The sequence below is a fragment of the Eufriesea mexicana genome, unplaced genomic scaffold (genome assembly GCF_001483705.2).
Source record: "Eufriesea mexicana isolate 0111107269 unplaced genomic scaffold, ASM148370v2 scaffold1992, whole genome shotgun sequence".
Classification (NCBI taxonomy): Eukaryota; Metazoa; Arthropoda; class Insecta; order Hymenoptera; family Apidae; genus Eufriesea; species Eufriesea mexicana.
In genome coordinates this window covers 95,799-121,187 of record NW_016910066.1, presented here as the reverse complement: position 1 = coordinate 121,187, position 25,389 = coordinate 95,799, and the positions used below count along the sequence as shown (strand labels likewise).

General features: G+C 31.0%; 2 protein-coding genes across 2 annotated transcripts; one reads left to right on the top strand and one right to left on the bottom strand.

Moving 5' to 3' along the window:
- Positions 1–597: 597 nt before the first annotated feature.
- SmB (small ribonucleoprotein particle protein SmB) lies at positions 598–1,784 on the top strand. The gene is made up of 3 exons (XM_017902768.1): positions 598–723; positions 1,033–1,570; positions 1,672–1,784. The coding sequence occupies exons 1-3, from the start codon at positions 721–723 to the stop codon at positions 1,782–1,784; spliced, it is 654 nt and encodes a 217-aa protein (XP_017758257.1). The 5' UTR covers positions 598–720.
- A 2,333-nt stretch (positions 1,785–4,117) lies between these two features.
- On the bottom strand, positions 4,118–8,721 carry LOC108549389 (BRCA2-interacting transcriptional repressor EMSY). Its single transcript, XM_017902739.1, has 12 exons — positions 8,476–8,721; positions 7,488–7,662; positions 7,182–7,360; positions 6,907–7,016; positions 6,704–6,826; positions 6,478–6,643; positions 6,148–6,396; positions 5,919–6,068; positions 5,659–5,798; positions 5,451–5,582; positions 5,196–5,369; positions 4,118–4,360 (listed from the first exon to the last, which is right to left on the bottom strand). The coding sequence occupies exons 1-12, from the start codon at positions 8,537–8,539 to the stop codon at positions 4,118–4,120; spliced, it is 1,905 nt and encodes a 634-aa protein (XP_017758228.1). The 5' UTR covers positions 8,540–8,721.
- Positions 8,722–25,389: the final 16,668 nt, after the last annotated feature.

Here is a 25,389-nt window from a genome sequence, read left to right as displayed (position 1 = left end):
TTAAAAAAATATTATTTTTAAGTTTTATATGAATTTAACATTGCTTTAAGTTTTTATTAAAAATAATTAATAATATTTTTTTGTACTTAAATTACATATTTGATTTTTAAATTACATTGCTACAACTGTACAATTGAATCGTTAATCATATAAAGTAATTTAATTCAAAGTAGATTTTTAATGTTATAAGTACGCATATAAAATATACGCAAGTACATATATAAAACATACAGTTATATTTAATGTGCTTAATTTTCTAATTTCCTTAAAATAAACATACATCATTAATTTTTAAAAATAAGTGACATTTGGGCAAGTATCTGTAATTTTTTGGAAATTTTTGAATACTTCTTACATCTTTAGTATATCTTAATTAGTTATTTATTACAAAAATTTGGTACTGTAAATATTTATTTCTCACTGATATTATGTAAGTTTAAAATAAAAAATAATTGTAAGCAAAAATATGTTTAAAGTATTTTAGGACTTATTCATAGAAATATGCTCTTAATCGAATTAAATATGTTCACAGATATTTTCCTTAGATGGAATGGTGATACTATTTAACCATATAAGTAAAAAGGTTATGTTATTAGAATAACAATTTCGTTTGGCATAGTCGATTAACATTTATTTTCTACTGTTTATAGTTGTTTAAGAAATAATTAAAATATAACAATTTGCTCGTAACTCTTTTTAGTGTTAAAAGAGACAACGAACATGGTAAGTGAAAAATAATAGTACATACAAATATGTTTTAAATATTTGAAGTTTCGATGTCATAACTTTATGAATCTAATATAAGTGTTGAATAAAGTGGAAAGTCATTAGTATTATTCGTTTTTAAATTATTGTAGAACTATCACAAGTAGTTGAAATAATAATTTCAATATAAAGAAAAACATAATGTTTTACAATTTCTTGTACTTTGAAACCACGTTTTTCATTATTACGTATTAAATTAAAATTTATTATATTCTTAAATTTACATTTTTGTTAAAATTAAGCAAATTACATGTATTTAATTTTTAGACGATTGGTAAAAACAATAAGATGCTACAGCATATCAATTATAGAGTGAGAATTATTTTGCAAGATTCAAGGACATTTATAGGCACATTTAAAGCTTTTGATAAACATATGAACTTGATACTTGGTGATTGTGAAGAGTTTCGTAAGATAAAACCGAAGAATACAAAGCAACCAGAAAGAGAAGATAAACGTGTATTGGGCTTTGTACTCTTAAGAGGAGAAAATATTGTTTCTTTAACTGTGGAAGGTCCTCCAGCTCCTGAAGAAGGATTGCCTAGAGTACCTATTCCTGGTGCTGCACCTGGACCTGGTATGGGTCGTGCTGCTGGGCGAGGTATGCCTGCTAATGTTGCTGGAGTACCAGCTGGCTTACAAGGTCCTGTTAGAGGCGTTGGTGGACCTTCACAACAAATAATGACACCAGGCGGTAGGGGTCAAGTATCTGCACCACCGCAAATGCATCCAGGTGGTCCTCCACGTATGCCAGTTGGAGGTCCTCCACCTGGAATGATGGGCCCACCACCTGGCATGATGGGTAACATTTTATAAATTTTGTTTGCGTTATTTCAAATTATTAGAACAGATTTACAACAATTTAACTTTTCTGTAAATTTTAAATTGTTGATATTAAAATTTTTTAATTTTGTGGAATGCCACCTATGGGACGTGGAGGTCCACCAATGGGTCCACCTGGAATGAGAGGTCCACCTCCAGGTATGATGCGTGGCGGACCACCTCCTCGTCCATATTAACACTTTTAAGTATATGATACTGTAACTGATAATAATAAAAATCTTTTTTATCATAGCAATTTTTTTTTTATTTATGTAAATATAAATACATAATTCTTAAAAAACGACAATACTGATGAAATATATGTAATTAAAAAAATCTTGCCTTATTTTGAAATTATAAGGTTAAAATAAATTATTACTAAAAACTAAACTATTTTATTCTTAATTAATGTTGAAAAAGGACAGAGTAGAGAAGTTACAGAAGCAATAATAAAATAATGATACAGACATATATGTAGAAAAGCAAAGAATTGAGACGAGTGCACAGTTTTTGATAAAAAGATTTAATTTATACAAAATTACTATTTAAGCATAATAATGATAGAAAAGCTGATTTTCAGTATAAAGTTTTATTAGATATTTCAACAATCCTATCAAAAAGTCATTCAATAATAAATTGGAATATTTCACAATTTAAATATAAAAATTTTTCAAATAAATTATCACTTAAAACTTGCAACAACAACAACAACAACAGCAACAATAGTATAATTCAAATCAAGTGAATAATATATAAGATATATTGATATATTGATATTATAATATATAATATCATATGTAATATTTTTAGTAGCAGAAAAACTGAGTTTTGCAGTTATAATATTTAATAATGCTATTACTATAAATTTAATATTATTATTAATGGAACGTTAAAATTTTGCATGAATATATACACAGTTCCTTATTTAGAAATTTGCCACAATTATTGTTTAATTTAAATTAAAAATTTTTTTGAATGAAATAAAAGTTTTTATTTCAAATAAAGTTCGTCTAATATCAATTTTCATGAATTACACAAAAGATTCTATACGAAATGCAGATTCTAAGAACTTTAAACATCTCTGATAGTATCAATAAAAAGTTAGATTAGTAAATATAAAATTAATCTTTAAGCAGTAAATAGTACTTTAAAATGTAAGACAGCTAATATATAAAATATGAGTGAAATTGTTTATTAAGAATTTTTCATTATTATCTTATTTATTAACAATTTTCCATTTATCTTTAATTTTATATATAGAATGGTATATAGCTTGACTTAATGAATATTTTTTATTCTTTTACAACTTTCACAGAAAAATACTAAGCTCAAATTATAATACGAATGTAAAAAATATTATTAATAAGGAAATTATATTATCTAAAATATTTGATATATTAATTTGTATAGATAAAAATTTGTTATGACATAAAATATACTACATAGATTTAAATTCAATAGGATATCATTAACACAGATTAGTCTTTATTAAATATATAACTATTAGTGACTTAGAAATTTAACACATATCAAATGTAAATTAATCATATTTTATTATAGGTATCTGAACAAGACATTGTAATGTATTTTATGCTAAATAAATATAATTAACAAGAAATTTACTCTTTTAAAGAGATAAAAATTTGTTAAATATTAAATACATAGGATTATATATATATATATGCTTTTTTCTTAGCGAAATTTAATTTATTTTTATAATGCACATTGTAAAAATTTTTCCATAAGTTATTATAATTCTAAATCTAATATTGTTACAATTAATGCTTGTAATTCTATTTTTATGTTAGTTCTATTACCAGTTATTTAAAACAATGTATTGTGAATGAATGAGATTAGAGAAGTTATACACGAGATCATTTTAAAAAATTGCAGTTGTTAACTCTAACTTAAATAATAGAATATATCATTTAAATGATAAAAAATATATATGTTATGACAATTTCTAATATTGTAATAAAGTAAAAATAATACTAAATAATGAAATCCATGATATAGAATTTCATTAATTTACTTTATATATTTACATTGTTGCCTGAACTTGACAATATTTGCTTACTTTTTGAACATTCCATAGAATTTATATGTATTTCATTGAATAAAAATTTGCATATTTATAAAATATATATTAATTATAGCAGAAGCAATAAAAAATATGGATTATGTGAAACAATATAAATTTAAAAAGAATTAAAGATTTTCTAGTCTGAAATAAGATAAGTTTTTTTCCTTTGAAATAACCAATAATACAATTTTTTAATTTTTTATACAACTCATATGTACTCAATCTTTTTCACGTATGTCATAAGAAGTTTACAAATAATATTTAATTCTATTCAAGAAGCATATATTTTTTGAGGTATATTGTAATCTGCAAAGTATTTTGCACATAAAACATATTATTAATTTACAATGTACAATTTACAAAAAATCTTTAAAGTAATTATAAAGTTAGTTATCAGTGTTGAGTCATGAGTTTAACATAAAAGTTTCATAGTACATTTCAACAGCTTCAAACTGACCTGTGTTTTTCATCTTTAACAGTAGCAATTACACTATCGATTTTTACAACTAGCTCTTTATTTTGTATATGTAAATTACTGTTACTTGGTTCCTTTGAGAGAGAAGTATTTGCATTTTGTATCACAGTCTTAGGTTCAGAAGAGAGAACATTAGATGATTCAAGCAGATGAGAGAGTGCTTTATTTTTGTCCAAAACATCTTGTTGGAGGTTGAACATAATGGTATTACTAGACTGAAAAATATAAAATTTATGTTTTCATTAGTTTGATAATTGTCAACATTTATTTTATTTATAATCACAAAACTATTACAATATTTATATAGAAGATAGATTCAATAATGATACAATTGAACATAATTATGCTAATTGTTAATTATACAACTGATGCCTAGTGCAAAAATAAATTGAAAACATAAAATAAAATTTTTTAATTTTAGATTTTGTTTTTAAAAAAATTGCTATATTATCTATATGTATTAATAATTAGCTTGGTAAAGTTTCTTAGTTTATTAATGTTAGAAATATTACTAGCAATAAATGAGATTAATTTTTAAATGTATTAATAATTTACTAAATTCCTCAGGAGAAATTAATAATAAATATATAAATTTTAACTATCAAAATCAATAACATGAACTATTATCAATAACATTTTTATTTTTAATATTTAAAAACATTGAATAATTTTATGTCATTCTATCAAAATATTTAATGTCTTACTAAATTACAATAATAATTTTATATAATCCAATAGGAAAAATTAAGGAAAATTTTCAGTTGAGTGTATGCGTATATAATGATTTTTTGAAATTGATTTTATTGAAAAGCCTTAAATGAATACACTTTATTCTATATTCTTAATTTACTTTTGTATGGAGCATCACTCCATGTTCAGTTGTACCATCCTTCCAATCACATTTTACATATTGTTTGTGGAATAGACTTAATTAGTTCCATGTAATATTAAAATGTTATCTATTTTAGAAAATATATAAATGTTTATAAAACTGTATGAATACAAATTCTATTATACTCATAAATTTTTAAATATTAAAATAGCTATTACCTTAATGTTAGATGTTATAGATTCTGTACGAGATGAGTTTGTTGTGGATAACATGGTTAGACCTTGATCTCCATTATTCAATGTAACATGCCGGGGAACCACATTAATAGAGGCATTATGTTGACTTGTAACGCACAAACTTTTTCCACCCATTATTACTTTCCCTAATACCTCCTACAGTATATGGAATTGTATTATTTTTACATTTAAAATACGAAGCATAATAATTATTTTATGAATTAAATATTACTGAACCTTGCCCGCTTGTGAAAGAGTTACACCTTTGGTTTGGCCCTTTTGTATAACGATCACGTTTGTTTTAGATCCTAATTTCGTATCTGGGTGATGAGATATATTTACAGTTTTATTAGAATTTAGAGTAACACCCTGAAACATTACAAATATATTTTTATAACAATATTTGTTCACTATTATATACTTATTCTTTTCTTTTAAACTGTACCATTTTGGCAGTGGTTTTATTGTTAAGAGTTGTAGATAATTTTTTACAAGTTAATGTTGTTATCTGCTTAGCTTGAGGTGGTCCTGGACCATTAGATACTGTTGTAACAGGACAAACAGCCATCAGTCGATGTGAATTACCTGACAACGATCGAAAAAAAAAATTAGTTAAATAATTATAAATTTTGTATAATTATAGTTTTCAAATTATCCTGTAATAGAATATTATACCCTTATTAGGATTATTACAATAATCCTTACTTGCAGTAATAGTTTTAGTTATTGGAGACTTTACGTTAGAATGTATTACTGGTAGAACACGTTTTGTGCTACTTGTAATTGAATTTAAATTTGAATTTTCTAAGTATGGTGTTTTTTGTAAGCTATGAGACACAGATGAAATTTTAGGACCTAAAACAACATGAAAAATAAATATAACTAGGATTTGCTGAACAATGTATTACATATTTCCAAACAAATATAATCATACTTGAGCTCTCTTGTGTAGATGTATCTTGAGTGTCAGGCTGGAGATTATTTCCTGACGAACATGATACATTACCAGACACCAGAATTGCTGGTCCAATTTTTGTATTAAGCTTATTTTGTGTTGTAATTATTCTTCCTTTAGCTTTTGCAATATTTGTTGTACTTATTGGGATTACTGTATTGACAAAATTACCAGATGGAATTATTGAATGATTACTGGCACTTTCTTGTACTGCTGATTCCTTAGATTCTGAATTCAATGTAATGAACAAAAAAGATACTACTTTATAAAACATTATCTTACAAATGTACTATAATTAAAGCTAATCACCTGCAACATTTTCTTCACAATTAATATTTAATGGTATTATAGTGACATTTTGATGTTGTAATGAATTTGTAGATATTCGTGATAGATGAATAGTATTTTCAAGTGAGCTTTTGTCAGCAGTAGCATGATTAAGAGTTCCCACTGAACTTGAAGATACTACCAGAACCTGTATTACATATGAAAATATTAAATGCAAAGTTATTTTTATTCTTTCACCCTTAATTACCTTGTTTGGAAGTACTGATGGAAGAGGAGAGGTGGGTTTACGTTTCTCAGAAACAATATATTTTTCACTGCCATCAGAGATATTGCTTTGTTTAATTTCCTTATTCCTATCTGATTCAGTGACCTATAATATATTAATAAAATAATTAAAATAAGTTTGATAAAGTATTTTACAGTATATAATAAATATGTAATTAAAATTACCTCAGTTAAAACATTTTCATCACTTATTTTTACTTCATTACATGCAAACTCATGATTGTTAAATGATTTTTCTTGTACTTTTATCTTCACAGGAGATTCATTTATAATATCTATAGAAATAAACATAGGAGTAATGAATTTTTCCTTATGCAATGAATATACAAGAAGATACTGATTGGTTAAATCTGCTTAACTCACAGTTCTATAGCCATACACTATTTTACATAGACTAAAACCACACATTTACCAAAATAGATAATATTTTTCCTTAAAACCTTTTGCATCCTCTGTTTTCTCATGAACAGGGAGATTCCTTCTGTTTGCTGCTACTGTTGCAAGAGATAAGCTATTTGCTAATGTTGTGAATGCAGAACGAGCCTTTAATCTTGGCAAGAGTGGAATAGCACGACGACCTTCAATTGTCCAATCAGTACTAGTATTTGGACCATTTAACCTAGATAACAATGGTTTATGAAAGCAAAATATATTTAATGATATAATGGAAAATAATGCATTTACTCAAACAATGAGTAATGACTTAAAAAGATTATATAACACACTTTCCTTTCATAAATACTTACTGTTCAGCTATTGTTGCTAATTTTTCATCATTAACAGCTCTTCTTATTTCAGCACGATGTCTTTCATTAGAAATATGTAAAACTTTAGCAAGTTCTTGTAACAACTTTTGCTTTTCATTACTGAAAGGACCTTGAGCACGTAATACAGATACCATGTTTCCATATGCCTCTAGTTCTATAAAACAATATCTTTAATGTATAAACATAATATATAAAAATAACATGTAATTATATAAAATAGATAATTGAATAATCTGTATAAACTCAAATATAATAAATATATTTTTATTTTATGACACATTAATGTAATTTTAAATAATTGAATAATTTTAGTTTACTTTTACTTTCATTAATATTGTCTGTTTTAAATAAAATAATTATGCTAAATTCAACAAATTGTTATTTTGTAATACTTAGATTATCATTATAATTATAATAGAAATTTACATAAAGTATCATTATATTATTTCAAAAATATTCTTAGTAAATTGTTTGTGTTATTAATATTACTCGTATAAGTTAGGCATGTATTTAAAAGAATTTATTTAACTATTGATTTTTATTTTTTAAATTATTTGAATTTGGACATGAATAACGATTTATTTCTCTAATATATCAGATTCTAACAAAAGATTACTGGTTTTAGACATAAAATCAATTATTTTAAATAGTAATACATATAAAATATTTATAAACATATTGTTAAAAATAAGGAAACAATTTATAGTATTTTAGTTATATTTAATAAAAAAATAGATACACTTCCATATAATAGTAATAAATTTTAATACATTAATAAATAATAATGATCATTGAATATAGTTTTTTGTATTACTGTTTAATACGTTTTAGTCATATAAACTATGGGAATTACAATATTCAATGTCAGTTTTAAAATCAAAATATATCTCCAACGTATATAATAACATTATAATTGTAAAAAGTTAAATATTATTGAAGAAAACAATTATTCGAAACATAACCTTACCCAAACATCGTAAACATTTTCTGCACTCATCGCGAGTCATGGTTTCGTATCTCATCGGCCACATAATTGCATAATTTAGTCGTTATAATACACATGATAAAATGTGATAACTATTCGTATACTTTTCCCACATTTTCGATCTTTCGTTGACAGTATGGTAAGTTGTAGATGAAGTTGCCGTATAATTACTTTTATTCTAACTGGTTTTTGTTGTGGTGTTGGTAATAGAGTAGTAATATTGGTATTGTGTTGGCTAACTTGAACTACAACTGATTACTTAAAATGGTAGACTCGAGAAAAAAAATAAATGTAAAAGATACTATAAGAATTTTAGTTCTTTTAAATTACATTTATTATAATAAACTTTTTTATTATTATAATAAAGATTCAATTTATAATTGAAAATAAAATAAATATTCTTGTCGAAAGATCGTAGCTATTCAATATTGTCATTGTTTTAAACTGCATTAAAAAAAAAAAATTTAAATGATATAATTCTATATCTTTAAGAATTTATATTTACCACACTATACTACATATCATATCTTTTAAAATGTTAGCATTCATACATGTTTTCTTTCATAAATAATATACAAAATGGAATGAATTTCTTCTCAATTTTAGTAATTTAAAACTTAATAAGTAACTTCAACAATTAATATTAATAATTTACTATTTATCACACTGCAATGCTGTGTGTACTGAAATTTTTTTATATCAGTATACAATGTAATACTTACTTGTAATAGTTCATCTTTTTAATGTAATTTCATAAATTAATAAATTATTTTCTTGGTATTATAATTTGGTATATGTATTTATTGTGAAATCGACGAAAGGGAAATATATAAATATTCTTCATAATCATTTACTAATTATATATTACGATATACCGTATACATATATATCAACAAATATGTCTGTGTATTGTTATAATATATAACATTTTTTAAATATTGATAAAAGAGTGCATGTCATGTACGATATTTTTAAATAAATTGAATACATAATGTGTATATGTATTATTTATATATTGTAATGAATTTTTTTTATTTCTATATTACACGTTCAGTGATATTTTATGGTATCAACGTATGTAAAAAGTTTGAAACTCTACATAGATAAGACAGATATAAAATAGATTTATCACTCACAAGGCGTGTGCAAGTCCTTCGAGTTATTGATTTAGTTGAAACTTTGCAGGTTTGTAGATTTAGTCACCCAGTTGAAGAAAATGTTAAAGGGTAAGTAAATTGAAAAGGGTAACTACTCAATAGTATTTGAGATGTTTATGATTAGAGCCTTATTATTCCTTAATTACTGATTAATTTCTAATAGGTATCGATAGTTATTGTTGCTGCCCTAGGACCGCAATGTCCCAGGTCAAGTGGAGGCCTGTTTCATGCCTTTATTGTAAGCGTCCCTTGTCATGTATACACTCAGCGTCACCTAAACCACCGCTAGTATAAACCATGACAAGGACCGATAACTTATTCTCTTAGACGACAGGCATAAGAACCTAAATGTTTAAACAACCACCACCACCGAAAGACGCTGAAGTTAACATCCACCCCCAATAGCATACCAACTAATCAGAAGACAGTCGATCCTCATAAAACTACCGACAAGGCATTCACAAGAGATTCTCTCTAAAAACTCTATCACGACCACACCAGCATCATCACTCGAGACCCATCAACTACTCAGCGCAGGAGACTGTCTACTACAATAGAACTCTCTGCAGTTCAACACCAACCAGGTCTATCTCTATCAAGTTAGAGTAGGCCGCATCCCAAGCAGCATTGCCGCAACAGCGTAACGGGCCTTACAACCCCGTGAACTCCACGAGCGAGTTGCAGTGTTCGGGACGCAACAGTTATCAAGAACCGTTCTGGCTTAACGGCGACATCCGAAAATTACGAAACATCCGAAAAATCTATTTTTTATTTTGTATTAATTTTTTGCTCATGAAAACATATTACTCGAAATAAATTGTAAATAAAATTTTTTAATAAAAAACGTATTGTTGATTACAACAGTGGTAGATATCGTAGAAACAGAGAAAGCATAGATCATATCGACATCTTGTACATCGAATAAGTGGAGTATTATAACAGAAACATCTGCTGTTTGTTAATAAGTCTTTTGGAAAATAGACTTGATTAATATTTTCAAAAATGTCCAATATATACTAGCATGAGAAAGCATAAAAATTAAATTTTTTTATTAAGAAATTCTATTTACAATTGATTTAAAATTATTTTAAAATTATTTTAAAATTATTTTAAAATTATTCATGGGCGAAAAATTAATACGAAATAAAAAATAGATTGGAAAAAAAGCTATTAATTACGGACAGGATCGAAGCCCATGCCTCCACATGTAGGAATTTTCGGATGTCGCTTCTAGGCCACAACTACTCAAATACCATAGTACATGATAATTATTCGAAATAAATCTATAGTTAAGGCAATAATAAAACTCTAATCATAAATATCTCAAAAACTATTGATTAGTTTTATGTTACTTATAATGATACATTTTCTTGAATTGGATGACTAAATCTACAAACCTGCAAAGTTTCGACTAAATCAATGAATCGAAGGACTTGCACTCTCCTTGTAAATGTTAACTATCATCTAAAAGTATTATTTCCTTATTGTTTAGATATTACCACACATTTGATAAGTTTAAAGTGGACAAGAAAACCAGTATACAATTATTATAATAATCTATTACAAACACCAACACCCTTCTGTGGCGAAGCAAATATAGTAATTAGTGAAATAATTACGGCCATTAAAACTTTAACAATTGGTTTGGGTATAATAGCACGTGTGATAGAAGTGTGGTTGAACAGACAGTAAAACCTAGTTTTATCCTGTGATTGTCGTTTATCTACGAAAAATGTTAAGAGACTTTGTAAGAAATGGAAAAGACTTAATAATGGATACATAAGACTTGAATACGTCTAGGGGAGGAAGGGTCACGTTGTCCTTATTAAAGCGAACAAGTAAGGTTATTTTGGAATGAGGTTAGCAAATTTAAAGGAGCAAGGTCTTGGGTGTACATAGCAAGAGTTTTATGACTTTATATTTCTGTTCAGTTGTTCACTTTATATTCAGTTGTAGTGATACAAATCTAAAGATATTTTTGGATAGCAGATGAAACAATTCAATTGGATGAATTATAGAAAACCTTATCGAAGCTCAAATTAAATAAAGTCCCTGACTAGAATGAAATCTTCAACCCGTTTGTCATAAGTTTGCCTCTAAATTGGATAAAGCATGCCTTAAAATTATTCAATAAAGTATTCGATTCAGTAGTAGTTCCAGAAAGTTGATGTAACTCTGAAGACATTGTGATTTATAAAAAATGGAGGTGCTCAAAACCTGCCAACTTATCATGGTATGGTTTTGGCAAACTCCATAACGAAAATTTTCATAGACATTTTGGTCTCCAAACTCACATCTTGAATAGAAACGTTTAAGATTTTTTCTGAATGTGTTTATCGGTTTTAGAAGAGTTTTTATCTACAAAGTTATCCAAACAGTAAGGAATTTTTATCACCAAGCTTTTACCAGAATTAAGGTAAATAAATATTTCATCATTGAATCTATCGGAGTGACTCGAGGTGTTTTGCATAGTAATTTGATTCGTCCTATGTTATTCATTATTTTACTTTATAACATAATAGAGTTTCCTAAGGATAAAGGCTTTATCGGTATCAAGTTTAGGAATGACTTACTAATGTATGTTGATGATTTGGTCATCAGGGTAGTAACATAATTGATCTTCAACAAAAAATTAATGCATTTGCGAGATATTGTTTGAAGAAAGAATTATGTCAATCAGTAAAACAAAAATAATTAAAAATAATTAAACTAACTCTTTGGTGAGGTATCACCTGTAAGATATCGAGAAGAACTGATTGAGATAATTAAAAATTATACCTACCTGGATATTCTATGCTTGTCTTTAGAGAAATTCAGATTCGCGATAAATTACGGCTTAATCAAAGGAAATGCAATTGTGACTATTGTTTGGAAAATTCTATTGTTTAATGTAATTGTAGCATCAAGTATTCTTTATGCCTTAGGTGCATGAGACCTCATGCAAGCAGATCAAATTGATAGAATCTGGACTAACAACCACAAGCAATTATAAAACAGGTGGCGCCAATTAATGTGAGGTAGTTAAAAGAGGGACAAATCACTGGGCCAAAATCTTCACTATGAAAACTGATTATTATACGGGAATATTCTGCTTCTCGAGAAAGTAATAAATGTACTAGAATTTGGAAATCTATGGATAAATCCTATCTTATTAACAAGACCTTTTTAGAAGACTGTCGCAGAATTGAGTATTCGTATTAAAGCTAATTATACCGTCCATTATAATCTGGAGACATGGAAAGTAGAAAAATAACGTGGGAATGTAATGAAAAAAATAAGGTTCTGAGAGTATGCAAAGAGTGTTTGGAATAGATAAGCGAATGAAGTGTTTCTCAGGTGTGAAAGAAAAGTGCTAGAACGAAAAGAGAGTATGTTTAAACTAAGGCGTGAAATACAAGCAATTGAGATGGCGCAAGACTGAAGTCTCTTTACTTCTCAAACTTCTAAACCATTTTCCACGTGGGATTTAATAAAGATAACCCTTACCTAACCCACTTATTTTTTCTCCTTTCTTTCTTTTTTGTTTTTACGTGGGGAAATCCTTCAAAGATATCCGGCCCTCTGGGAGAGGGGAAGGAATTATGAGATTTTTATTCGTTAAAACCTCGACGGTGGTTATCATCGCTGCGCTGGGAGAGCACTGATAACTCGAAATGAATACAACTGGTGCTTCCCCGCGGCATACTTCTAGTTGAGGTTCATTCCGAAGGGAGAGAAGAGGTGCCACTTCTGCTCGGGATAACGCGGGCGTCACATTGCACTGATCGCGACCTCCTTGACATCCAAGTCGTCACTCGAAGAGGGAGGGAGACAACCCTCCACCTACAGCTTGGGTCTCAAAATACTGGGTTTATACCTCAGGGACAGGAGTAATCCTACGACATCCTCGTTGCCATCTTCTCTACCTGCGAGCAGAGTCCATTTTTTCCATCAACCCGCTTCATAGCCTCTTTCGGCGAGCAGGTAATTCTGCAGAAGGTGGCAATATCCTTCCACGACCTCTCGTTCTGCACCATACGTGGAATAGTGGCGAAGAGAGAGAGAGAGAGGGGGAGAGGGAGAGAGAGAGAGGTCCTATCCCTAGCGATGGAATGAAGAGAACATGGCGCTCATGTGCTCAGGCTGGGCATTCTTTCAGCGTGAGTTGCACCATGTCCAACTTGGCCCTGCAATCACAAGCGTGCTATCAGAGTAGCAAGTCAAGCCAATGAATGGAACATCCCAGCACTATATTGGAGGCTAGGTCCCGCAGGATTGACCCTAGGACCAACGGAATGTCGCAGTGGGTCCCCATCACGTAGGTAATCTACCGGCCCGGATACCCGACGATCCTGTTCGGTGAATAATCCCCGATCACCGCTACTAGATATGGAAGGATTCTGTGAAACACAAGGGCCTCCCTGATGGCAAGATAGTGCAGGAAGTCGCAGATATTGACAATATCAAGACTGGCTGACAACGCCAACTCAGCCTGGGGAACGACCGTCTCCGAAAAGAACTTGAGGCGTAAGAGCGTGTTAAGCCAACACTCGTACAAAGAGCTTGCTCGCCCTGTGATGGAATGTATGTAGCTCTTTTTAACAATTTAATATAAAGCATAAGATTTGCTTTCACGTAATTAAGATAAAATAGTTTTCTCTGTACATGTACAAATGAATATAATATAACGAGTATAATATCTTCTCCAACCGATCGCGATTTTTCATATCCCTTCTATTTGTAATATATTCTATCCACACACAAATTTATTTTACAATTCTTACAATGCAACTTAAAACCATGTATAAAAACCTATGAAATAACGAAAATTTATATGTTGATAATACAAATTTAAAAAAAAATAATATTAGAAACGGATTTTACGACTCAAGAAGTTTATAAAACGATACTTGTACAACAAAAAATGTTTAAGTAACAGTACTATTAATTTAGTTCGTGCTTTTAGCGATCCAGACAATTATGCGTCATTGTGCCATGGAACCATTCCGCACATTCCAATATATCGGGGTCCATGTCCGGGCCCTTCTTGCCAGGCAACCGCATAGACGTTCTGGTAAAAGTGTTGCAGCACCCACCTTGGTGATGTGACAATGAGTGTCGGTGAGTGTCGGGTTTAACGTGCGGTACCTACCACTAGGGTTTATCCACACGGCTCCCATGGGCACGGAATTGAGATACGCTCAATCAGCGTATTATGGAGTACACACACCCACGATATCCTATAAGAATACGCATTTTCCATATTGTGAAGTTAGATATGCGTTTGCAGAACTCATATACCAGAAGTAGATATGAATACACATTTCTCACATAGGGAAATCAGTGTTACGTTTGTAGAACTGAAATATCAGAACTGAGCTGCATACGCACATCTGACATCGTGGTATGGTATAAGAACATGTAGATCTCATTTTCAGATGCGAATACGCATGTCATACATCGCGGAATCACATTTGCGTATGCAAAACTCCGATATAAGAATCAGATATGAATATGAATTTCTTACATCGCGACATTAGCATTGCAAATGAAGAACTCAAATACTAGAATTAGATATGAATACGCATACTTCGCATATCGGAATCAGATTTGCGAATGCAGAACTTCCCTATTTGTTATTGTTATACGGGTCGCCGCGACGCACTTAAAATCTCGCCTTTCGAACCATGTCGCACGTTCGTCCATGTCTGCTCAGGATTCACGAGTTTTATATCGCGGCTTGCTTGCGTCACGGTAACAGAAATATTAATCTTATGTACTACTCACTCTAGTTATGCAAGCATTTGTGATCGGTTTTGTCGGCTGCTCGTAGATTTCAACGGCTGCACTCAGGTACTATTGAAGATAAAGTAGCTTAGCGAGGTAGTTGTTTGATGGTGTGGCTCACTATCAAGTGCGCACTGAATATAACTTGTATTTCTCAGTATGAATTGTAATATATTCATGGAACTTATTGTGAAATATACAAGCGCGTTAAAACTTTTGTCGAGACTCATTGCAGTCGCGTACGTACAGAACTTGGTTTGCAAGTTGGCAAGTGGATCGCTGGCTCGTGGGGGGGGGGGGGGGGGGCTCTATATAACTGGTCAATGCGGACCATTGTGAGAGCCGGTTGGGTCTCTCTTAGTTAAGAGTTTCCTACCTGAATTTTTGAGTGATGTCAAGGGATTCTCTATGTAGGTGATGTATCGAAATTACCTACATGGAAATTTTATCTTCCTCTGTCTCACTGAAAGTACATTCGTTGTCCTTGTAATACGGGGTGCGTACTATGCGCTGCATGAGAGAAGTAATCTGAGAAACTTGTAGGACTAAATCCCCATCAGCCCAACCATTCTAACATCATGGCAGAAGTAGAGTAAAACGCTTCCCTTATTGGCAGAACTGATCCCTTCCTATTAGCCCGGTCATAGAACACCGTGTGACAAAGAAAGCGAACGAAGCAACGAGACAAAGTGAGATAGACGCAACAAATGGATGCAAGAGCGTAGACTCGTCCCAAAGCGTAGTAGTGCTTCCAATTCATTGTAAGTTAACTCAGAGATAACATTTCTTTCACGGTTATCTTACGCCTATGTTAACGTATCACGTTACCGAACTTGGAGATAGTAGTTTTGGGAGTGTCATAGAAGAGTGGGTATTACTAACAAGAGTATAGGCGGAGCAAGTGGAATACCCCTCTTGCCCCGCAACCAAACGAGATCACTTCACTCATACAACGCATAGTACATATTTTTACGTTACTTATGACGCTTAATACGATGGTATTATATATGTCATACTACCATACTATGATCTACGTTCTTATATTATTCAGCAGCTTTATGTTATTGATATATTTTATCATAGTGTAGTCGGTCTTAAATTATGATTGCGTTATATATTACTATTAATCAAGTAGCGAGATGACATATGCTAGCACAGCGTTTATTGTTGGTGTAACGATGGTCAATATTCTTGGACGTAACATCTCAGATGGTGAGTAACTTTGAAATCAGATAACATGTGTAGATCATTGAACTAATAACAACAGAGACCGTACTGGAATCCGTGTACTGCAAGTAATACCAAGACGAGCATTATCTGACATATATTGCAGATCACTTTAGCAAATAATAAGTTATAACGATCGGAATATGTCACAAGTGGTGGATACTCTGAAATAAGATATGAGGAACAACAACATTATACTTATAACGCGATATTCCGAACTGGTATTTGTGTACCATAATCCATATGAAACACGCAGTGTCCGTCAAATGATACAGAAATTCGTGTTAATAACAAGCAAAAACATATAAAGCGTAACAAATGTCGGATCATTCTGAAATCTCGCATCAGTTGTAGATCATTGAACTAATAACAAAAGCGACCAAACTGGTATGCATGTGCTATACGTAGTACCAATACGAGTATTACTTGGAATACATTGCAGAAATATGTGAAAATAACATGTTATAACATTCAAAGTATCTCACAAATGGCGGATAATCCGATAATTTTTATTTCTAAATTGCAACACAATCATATGGCTTAGATTATCAAAAGATTGCAATATCGTATCGCGTGAATTATCAAAATACCAAGTTATAATAGTACGAAATTTCAGCATTTTACCGAAAACTAAAAACTGCATCCAAGGCATTCGAATACTATCAAATATTTTATATTGATATTAATAGTTCGAAGCAAAGTCGGACTGGAAGTCATTCTTGTACGCACATGTGGATACAAGTTGAGACACGCGTTGCTATGTGTTGTTCGCATTTAACAAAGCTTGGTATTTCGGCATTGCTTAATTCGAATCTTTGGTTCATTTGCTAGCTGAGACACTCGATAATTATTTTGAACATGATTCAGTATCCGAATAAAAAGACGAAGAAACATGATGTTCGAGTATGTTCGATCAGTCTCATTTTCACATAATTTGACTTATTTTTCACAACTTTTCCATAATTTCGTGGCAAAGTGGTAAAGGAATTTTTTCTTTCTTGAAAGATGCTGTTATAAGAACGGAAGGAATTTTTCACTTCCAGGCAATGTAGAAAATGGTCTTCTTTTATCATTCTCCTTTAAAATCGTTGAGTTGAATGCTACCCCGTGGTCACGTCTAACTACGTGAAGTATCATCGTTTTGCAATAATTATATATAATTTCCCTTTTAATTTAGCTTATGTGAAAGTAAAAGCTTATGAAAGTAATTTTATCTTGAAATTATTAATCAAGAATTATTAAACAAGAAAAGGGAAAACTTAAAAGCTGCATGTCTTCTACATGTTTAAATTAGAGATTGTAAATAGAGTAATCAGTAAAGTTGTGAATTAAACCTTTGTGGCTATATTTGTGGCTATATTATTGTTAATTTATAATTCCTTTCTCGTAATATTTAACCTATATGATATCAACCTCCGGTGACAGGACTTGAATGGATTGACTTGTGAAGTGGACTTTGTCAAGTTGATGTTACACCAGTAGACTTTATTAGCGAAGGTGATGTTACAAAATATCTTATAAGTTAGCTACGGAGATAATTATAGTGTTTGGAGATTATGGAAGGAGAAAAGAGCGATGTGATAGCTTGTCGAATAATAAATAGGAAGAAGACAAAAATAAACTTAAATAAAATTTTTGCTCCATAGTTTTTCATCTAACTCAGTTATTATGCCAAATATTGCTTTTAAGAGCTTTAGTAATTTAAGCTCACATCACAAGTATATGAAAAGTATTCGCTAGTTTTTCTTTCTTGTTTTTTCCCTGTTCCTTGTTTTTTCAAAAAATTAATTCTTAAGAAATGTAGATAGGCTCTCACATTTCTAGAGATCATAATCACTTTCTATTATAATAGAAAAAAGAAATTAAATGTCTTTAGTCTTCTTTTGAACGCATAAATTAATTCCTCATTTAAGATTTCATGAATTGATCATAGGAATTGCGTTTATATCTTTTAAAACTGCCAAGCGCCAAGAAGCCCCGGACGAATAGACTTCTTCTTATTGCCCTTGAATAGAAAATTATTTTGTTTGTTTATTTGTTTAATCATGTTTCACTGGCGATTAAACATATAAACATCCACATATGAACTAAATACAATGATTTATGACACATAATTACGGACTGATTCGATATCTGTATGTCATTTACTGATACCTATTATTTCTTTATCTATATTTGTAAGTTTGGCGACAATGAAGATTATATATTGACTGCCTTCATAATTGTCCTGATTTAACTGTGCTATAATATTATTTAATAAATATTTAATACATGCATTTTAAATATAATATCCAATACTAAGAGTTTATAGCAGAGCGTGGTTATTCGTGGTTGGGAATTAACATTCCGAAGAATATTCTAGAAAGATCGAAGATGGCCGATAGATGGAATATCGCGAACGTTGAGCCGCTTGACAATTCCAACTATTCCATGTGGAAAGAGAAAATAGATGGAATCTTACGATTGAAATGATAGTCGAAGAACGTAATCGGTACAAAATCATTGAAGAAACCAATCGAGGGTGAGCAAAACTACGAAGAGAAACTCAAAAATTGGGACGAATGCGTTGATAACAATTATGCAGTTAGGACAATTATGATTAATACAATGACCAAGGCACAGTTATTAAGGTATAATAGGATAAAAGGTGCAGAAAAATTATCGTTGACAATTAAGCAAGATATGGCTACGGAAACGGAAGAACTAAAGGCGCGATATATATGTACTGTGCGTGGCTGAAAAGAAGTCAACTAGTTCGGTTGCGAGACAAGAGGGGTATTCCACTTGCCTATCTGCCTACACTCTTGTTAGTAATACACATTCTTCTGTGACATTCCCAAAACTACTACCTCCAAGTTCGGTAACATGATACGTTAACGTAGGTGTAAGATATCCGTAAAATTCTTATGCTCGAATAATACATTGCTAGTCTGCAAACATGAGAGCAAAACATGATTATTTTCAATTTCATACTTCATAAATATTGAACACATATTTAATACGTTCCGTTTCATAAATGAGCGACATATTTATTATTTTAAATTATTTGATCGCAATGAACATTTCATATGATGGAATTATTCAATTTATTATGAAAAGTATATCCCGCAATTTAAAAATATTTTTGTAGATATTTGTTGTCTTGTTTTATAAAACTGACAAAAACATTCTATTATCAAAATAAAGAAAGTTATCAATATCTTAAATTTAACATTATTTTTTTGCAACATGGGAAGAAGTGAAACGCAGGACAATACACAAAACATGTGGCTGCGTTTCATACAATTAGTCCAAATGCCTGGCAACAAACAGCGACTGGGAACCACATTAGTATTGAATGTCGAAGGACTTTACAGGGTTAAAAAATTTATGACTGGAAATGACCCAAGAAGACTTTTGAAAATAAAAGGCCTTTGCTAAACATGGAAGTAAAGAAAAGGTGACTCTGTTAGAGATCACTGCAATGCCCAAACTAACAGTTCTCCGTTAGCAATCTACGCGTGAACAACATTGAGCAAGAATTTTTACATACAGAATTTTTTATTTAGTAGTCGTAATACTATTATTTTATTCAGTATTAAGTATAATATTATAACTTAGTTTAGTTTAGTTTAGTTTAGTTTAATTTAAGTTACGATATATGTGTAGTTATAGTGATAAGTAACAATTTTGACATTTATGTGTTAACGTGTGATAGTAATTGTGCAATAAAACTGAAAAAAATGGACGCACGGAAGAAAGGGCAAACAGTGCATAGTGAAGCAAGAAATATGGCAAAGAGGATTCTTAATAAATGTAATGAAGAAGCAAGGAAGGGTGAATTTCTCCATCCAATATGACAAGCCACAACGCTTGCAGTAGATAATGTTGGTGTTTCCGAAAGAATAATCTATAGAATTAGAAAGGAAGCCTCTACATCGGGAGAAGAATTATTATCATCGCCAAGTAAAAATGCCTACGACACATGCAGAAAAAATTTCATTGCTCCGAGGAACATAAGAAAATAATAAGAGAAAAAATTAATGAATTTTACGTCGAGAAGAAGATTGTTCCGACAGCTCTCAAATTATTAATTGCAATACGGGAAAGAATGTATTTTCTATGGACAAAGTACATACATAGTACTTTATAGACTTTTAAAAAGCATGGGATATAAATATAAGAAAAGCAATAATATCGGGAAGATCTTGATTGAAAGACCAAATTGTAAATTGGCGAATAAAGTATTTAAAAGCTTTAAATTATTATAAAACAGAAGGGCGGAATATTAAATACTTATGGATAGACAACAGTTTGCGTTATGGAAAATGCTGGCAGAATGAAGACACACTAGGTGTTTTAAAAAGTCCAAGTGAAATTCATCGCTTAATAGTAGTTCACGCAGGAGGAAAAAGGGGATTTGTGGATGGGATAGTTCTTATATTTAAATCGAGGTCAACGACAGGTAACTATCATAGTCAAATGAATGCAAATAACTTCGAAAAATGGATTAGGGAAAAATTACTACTTAACATTCTGTTAGCTACCGTAATAGTTATGGATAATGCCCTATATCACAGCGTACAAGTGAATAAATCTCCATCGTTATACGCTACGAAGAAAAGTATGATGGCGTGGTTAATAGAAAATAATGTACCCCATGTTGAAACAATGAGGAAACTGGAACTATCAGAATATATAGAGGGGCATAAAAAATTGGAAAAGACTTTTAAAATTGACGAGCCTCTGAAAATACATAGTCACAGTGTATAGAGACTGCCATCATATATGTGTGACCTCAACTCTATAGAATTAGCACAATTGAACGAAAAATATACGAAAGAAATGTTACCTCAGGGTTAACTTACAATGAATTGGAAGCACTACTACGCCAGACAATAAACGAAATGACACTATCGTTCTATTGGTGTCGTTTCCACGATTGGAAAGGATTCTGTAAACATGAGGCAACACTGAAACACCAATATTGGACGAAAGATAGAATGATGGAAGACGCAATTGAAGATTGGAAATACAAAGCAGTGAGTCGGATAAGGAATCAGATGACAATAGCTCAGAAGATTTATAAGACAAAGGAGTACAAAAGTAATAATAATTAACATTATTTATGAAAATTGATTTAAAATTTAAGAAGTATTTTTTATGATAAATTAATTATGTAATTGCATCATACTAGATAACTGTTTAAAAAAATCATACGATACAACATAAATATAAAAAATATATGTATAGTACAGCACGTTTGCTGCATAAAGCAATAGAAAGTTAATCAAGGTGCTAATTAGTAATTAGTAATTGCAAATAATCATGTGTTCATCAGAAGAATCTGAAGTTAATATACTTTTGGGATGAATCTACGCTCTTGCATTTATTTGTTGAGGCTGTTTCACTTTGTTTCGTTGTTTCGTTCGCTTTCTTTCTCACATGGTGTTCTATGACTGAGCTAATAGGAAGGGATCAGTTCTGTTAATAAGGGAAGCGCTTTACTCTACTTCTGCTATGATGTTGGGTTGAATGGTTGGGTTGGTGGGGATTCGGTCCTACAAGTTTCTCAGATGAGTTCTTTTCAGCCACGCATAGTACACTTACTGACAAAAGTTAAGAAACAACGTAATCATTTGGAAATTTCGGTATATTCTCTATCTTCTAAGATACATAGGTTGAAACTAAAAATAGCATAATAAAATAACATTTTATATATCAACAAATAATGAGCTTTCTTCCGAACATACATGTGCAAGGGCTACAATTAAATTGAATCGAAGAAATAAGACAAAAGCTGCGTGATATAAATCAAGAAACATACAACGTACTCACAATAAGTTGAGATCATAATGCAAGAAAACATATTCCGAAACACTTACAATTAGTTCCCTTTCTGGCATCGCTGAGTGTAGTTCATATTATAGTTTGCGTTAAATATAACAAGAAGGTAACATTTAATAGACGTTGAAAAACTGAAAGTAGTTAAAGTGTTTAAGAAGGGCAAGGAAAATATTGACATAGCAAAAGTATTTATTGTGAATCGTTGCATTATCACTTTGCATTATAAAACGATTTGACGAATATGGAACTGTTAAAACAGCACCACGAACTGGCAGCCTGCGATAAACAACTGAAAATCTAGGTCGTCGAATTGCAAGGTTCTAGAAGTCGAATCCATTTTACACTGCTTCTGAAATTAAAAATCAACTGGGCCTGGAAAACATTCATAGCAGGGCAGTTAGCTGTCGTTTAGATAAAAATAATCTTTTTATTACGCAAGGAATGCAAGAAACCACTTGCGTGGAAGAAAAATAGAGCAGCTCGGTTGGAGTTTGCTAAAGAATACCTTAATTGAACTACTACTAAATGGTTAAAAATTCTATGGAGTGATGAAAGTAAGTTCAACCTGTTAAGAAATGACTCTAATAATAATGCGCGATGCCCTACTGGACAGCGATTTGATGTTAAATACTAAATACTAAAATCAACAGTAAAATTTGGTGGTGGTAAAGTAATGGTGTGGGGTCGGTTTTCGTATAGCGGCATTGGTCCATTAATACAAATATTATAAAAGAAACAATCGATAGATTTGTGTATTGCGACAACTTACAAAATCATATGGTGCCATTTGCCAATGAAAAAATTTTATCAGAGTGGTCATTTCAACGTAATGACGACCCCAAACATTCTTTTAACTTACAATTAGTTAAGATGTTCCTTGCAGAAGAACAAAATGTTAATGTGATCAAGTGGTCAAGTCAAACCCCGAACTTGAACTCAATTGAACATCTGTGGGATTACGTTGGACGTCAATTGGAAAGTCATTCATTTACCAACAAAATAGATTTAATGGAAAATATCACGATAATATGGTCAGAAATATCAGCTGAGCTTTGTGTTCGATTAATTGAATCAATACCATGCAGATGCCATCTAATCCTCAAATTCAAGAGTTATCCAACATCTTATGAGACTGTTATAAAAATTACAGATATCTGCATGTCGTTGTTTTTATTTAAAGTCGTTATATAAATTAAACAATGTATGTTTTTTAACTTATGTCACACAGCTTTTGTCTTATTCCTTCGATTTAATTTAATTGTGGTCCTTGCACAAGTATGGTCGAAAAAAACTCATTGCTTATTCATGTATGTATTGTTATTTTATTATGCTATTTTTAGTTTCAACCTATTTATCTTAGAAGACAGAGGATATACCGAAATTTCCAAATGATTACGTTGTTTCTTAACTTTTGTCTGCAAGTGTATATCGAACTTGCAAATATGAAGATGGTGAAAGACGAAACGGTAGAAACTTTTCTGAACAGGACGGAAGGTTTAAAGAACCAGTATATCCAATTGGGAAGGAACATTGAAGATTATTAATTTAAAATGTATATTTTACGAAGATTTTGACCCGAATATGACTCTAACGTGGGAATACTAGAGGATATAAGACTTACGTCGAAACAGGAAGAAGTAAGAAGAGCAAAGAGAAAAGAAGAAGAAAAAAAAAGAACAAGCAGAGAGTATGAAACAGTGAGGTAAGCGAAAGAGGAAACTAGAGCTGACGGTAACTGTTACAACTGCGGCATCAAAGGACGCATGGCAGCTGATTGTTACCGAAGCAAAGATGCTACAACTGTCAGGGATTTAATCACATTGTAGCGAATTGCTCCACCAGGTCACCTCCAAAAAAAAAAACGCTCCACTAATAGGAAGAGGACCTGCAGGAAATTTTCAAGGTGAATATCGTGAGCGAAATGATAGACGATATCGTGGAAGGGACAAATCCAGGTTGAATACGTGGGAAGAAGTGGTACTTAGAGTAAGGGAAATTCCAAAAAAGGAGAAATTGTAAGTGAGATTAATGAAAATGAAATGAACGAATATAAGAGTAATAATTATTATATGTGACTGTTGGATTCCGGATTTATAAATCACATGACTTATAAAGAATTAATGTGTGATAATTTTATTGAAGAAGAACGGCAAATTGGTATGGAAGACAACGAAGGAAAGGTATTAACCTCGAAGGGAATTGCTAATGTCGCTATGAGACAGGCTTCTAATAATAACGATGTGAAATTAGAGAATGTACTATGCGTGCCAGAATTGAATTCCAACTTACTTTTAGTTGCGAAGATAACAGATCATGGATACGATATAAATTTTAATAAGTATGGAACGATAGTGTACAACAAATTCGATGGAATTCAAATGACAGTAGTGAGAAAGCAAGATGCATACTATGTAAGGACATCTGTAAACCACGAGAGAACTGCGGCGGTGTCAACGATTAATAAAATATGGCATAATTAGGATATCCAAATAAAGACACCATAGAAGAAATGAGAAAAAAAATCTGGCATTGGGAATGAATAGTTCCTGGAAAAAGATATACGAATCATACGTGGAAGGGAAAGCATGTAAAAAGTCATATCCGCGACATAATGCAAGGAGAACAAAACGTGTAATGGAACAGTGGCATACAGATTTGATAGGTCCAATCAAACTCTCATTGTATGGAAAGAAAAATTATATATTAAGTAAAAAATACTTATCGTCAACGGATGATTATTCGAGAATGATGTTTATACAGCTACTAAGGGATAAAAGTGAAGCTGCTGAAGAATAAAAAGGAATAATAAAATTAAAAGAAAATCTAACGCAGTTACGATTGGAGAGAAATAGGTCCAATAACGGTGGAGAGGTAATCTCGGAAAAGATTAAAAAATTGATTTGATTCAAAAGGAATTAAT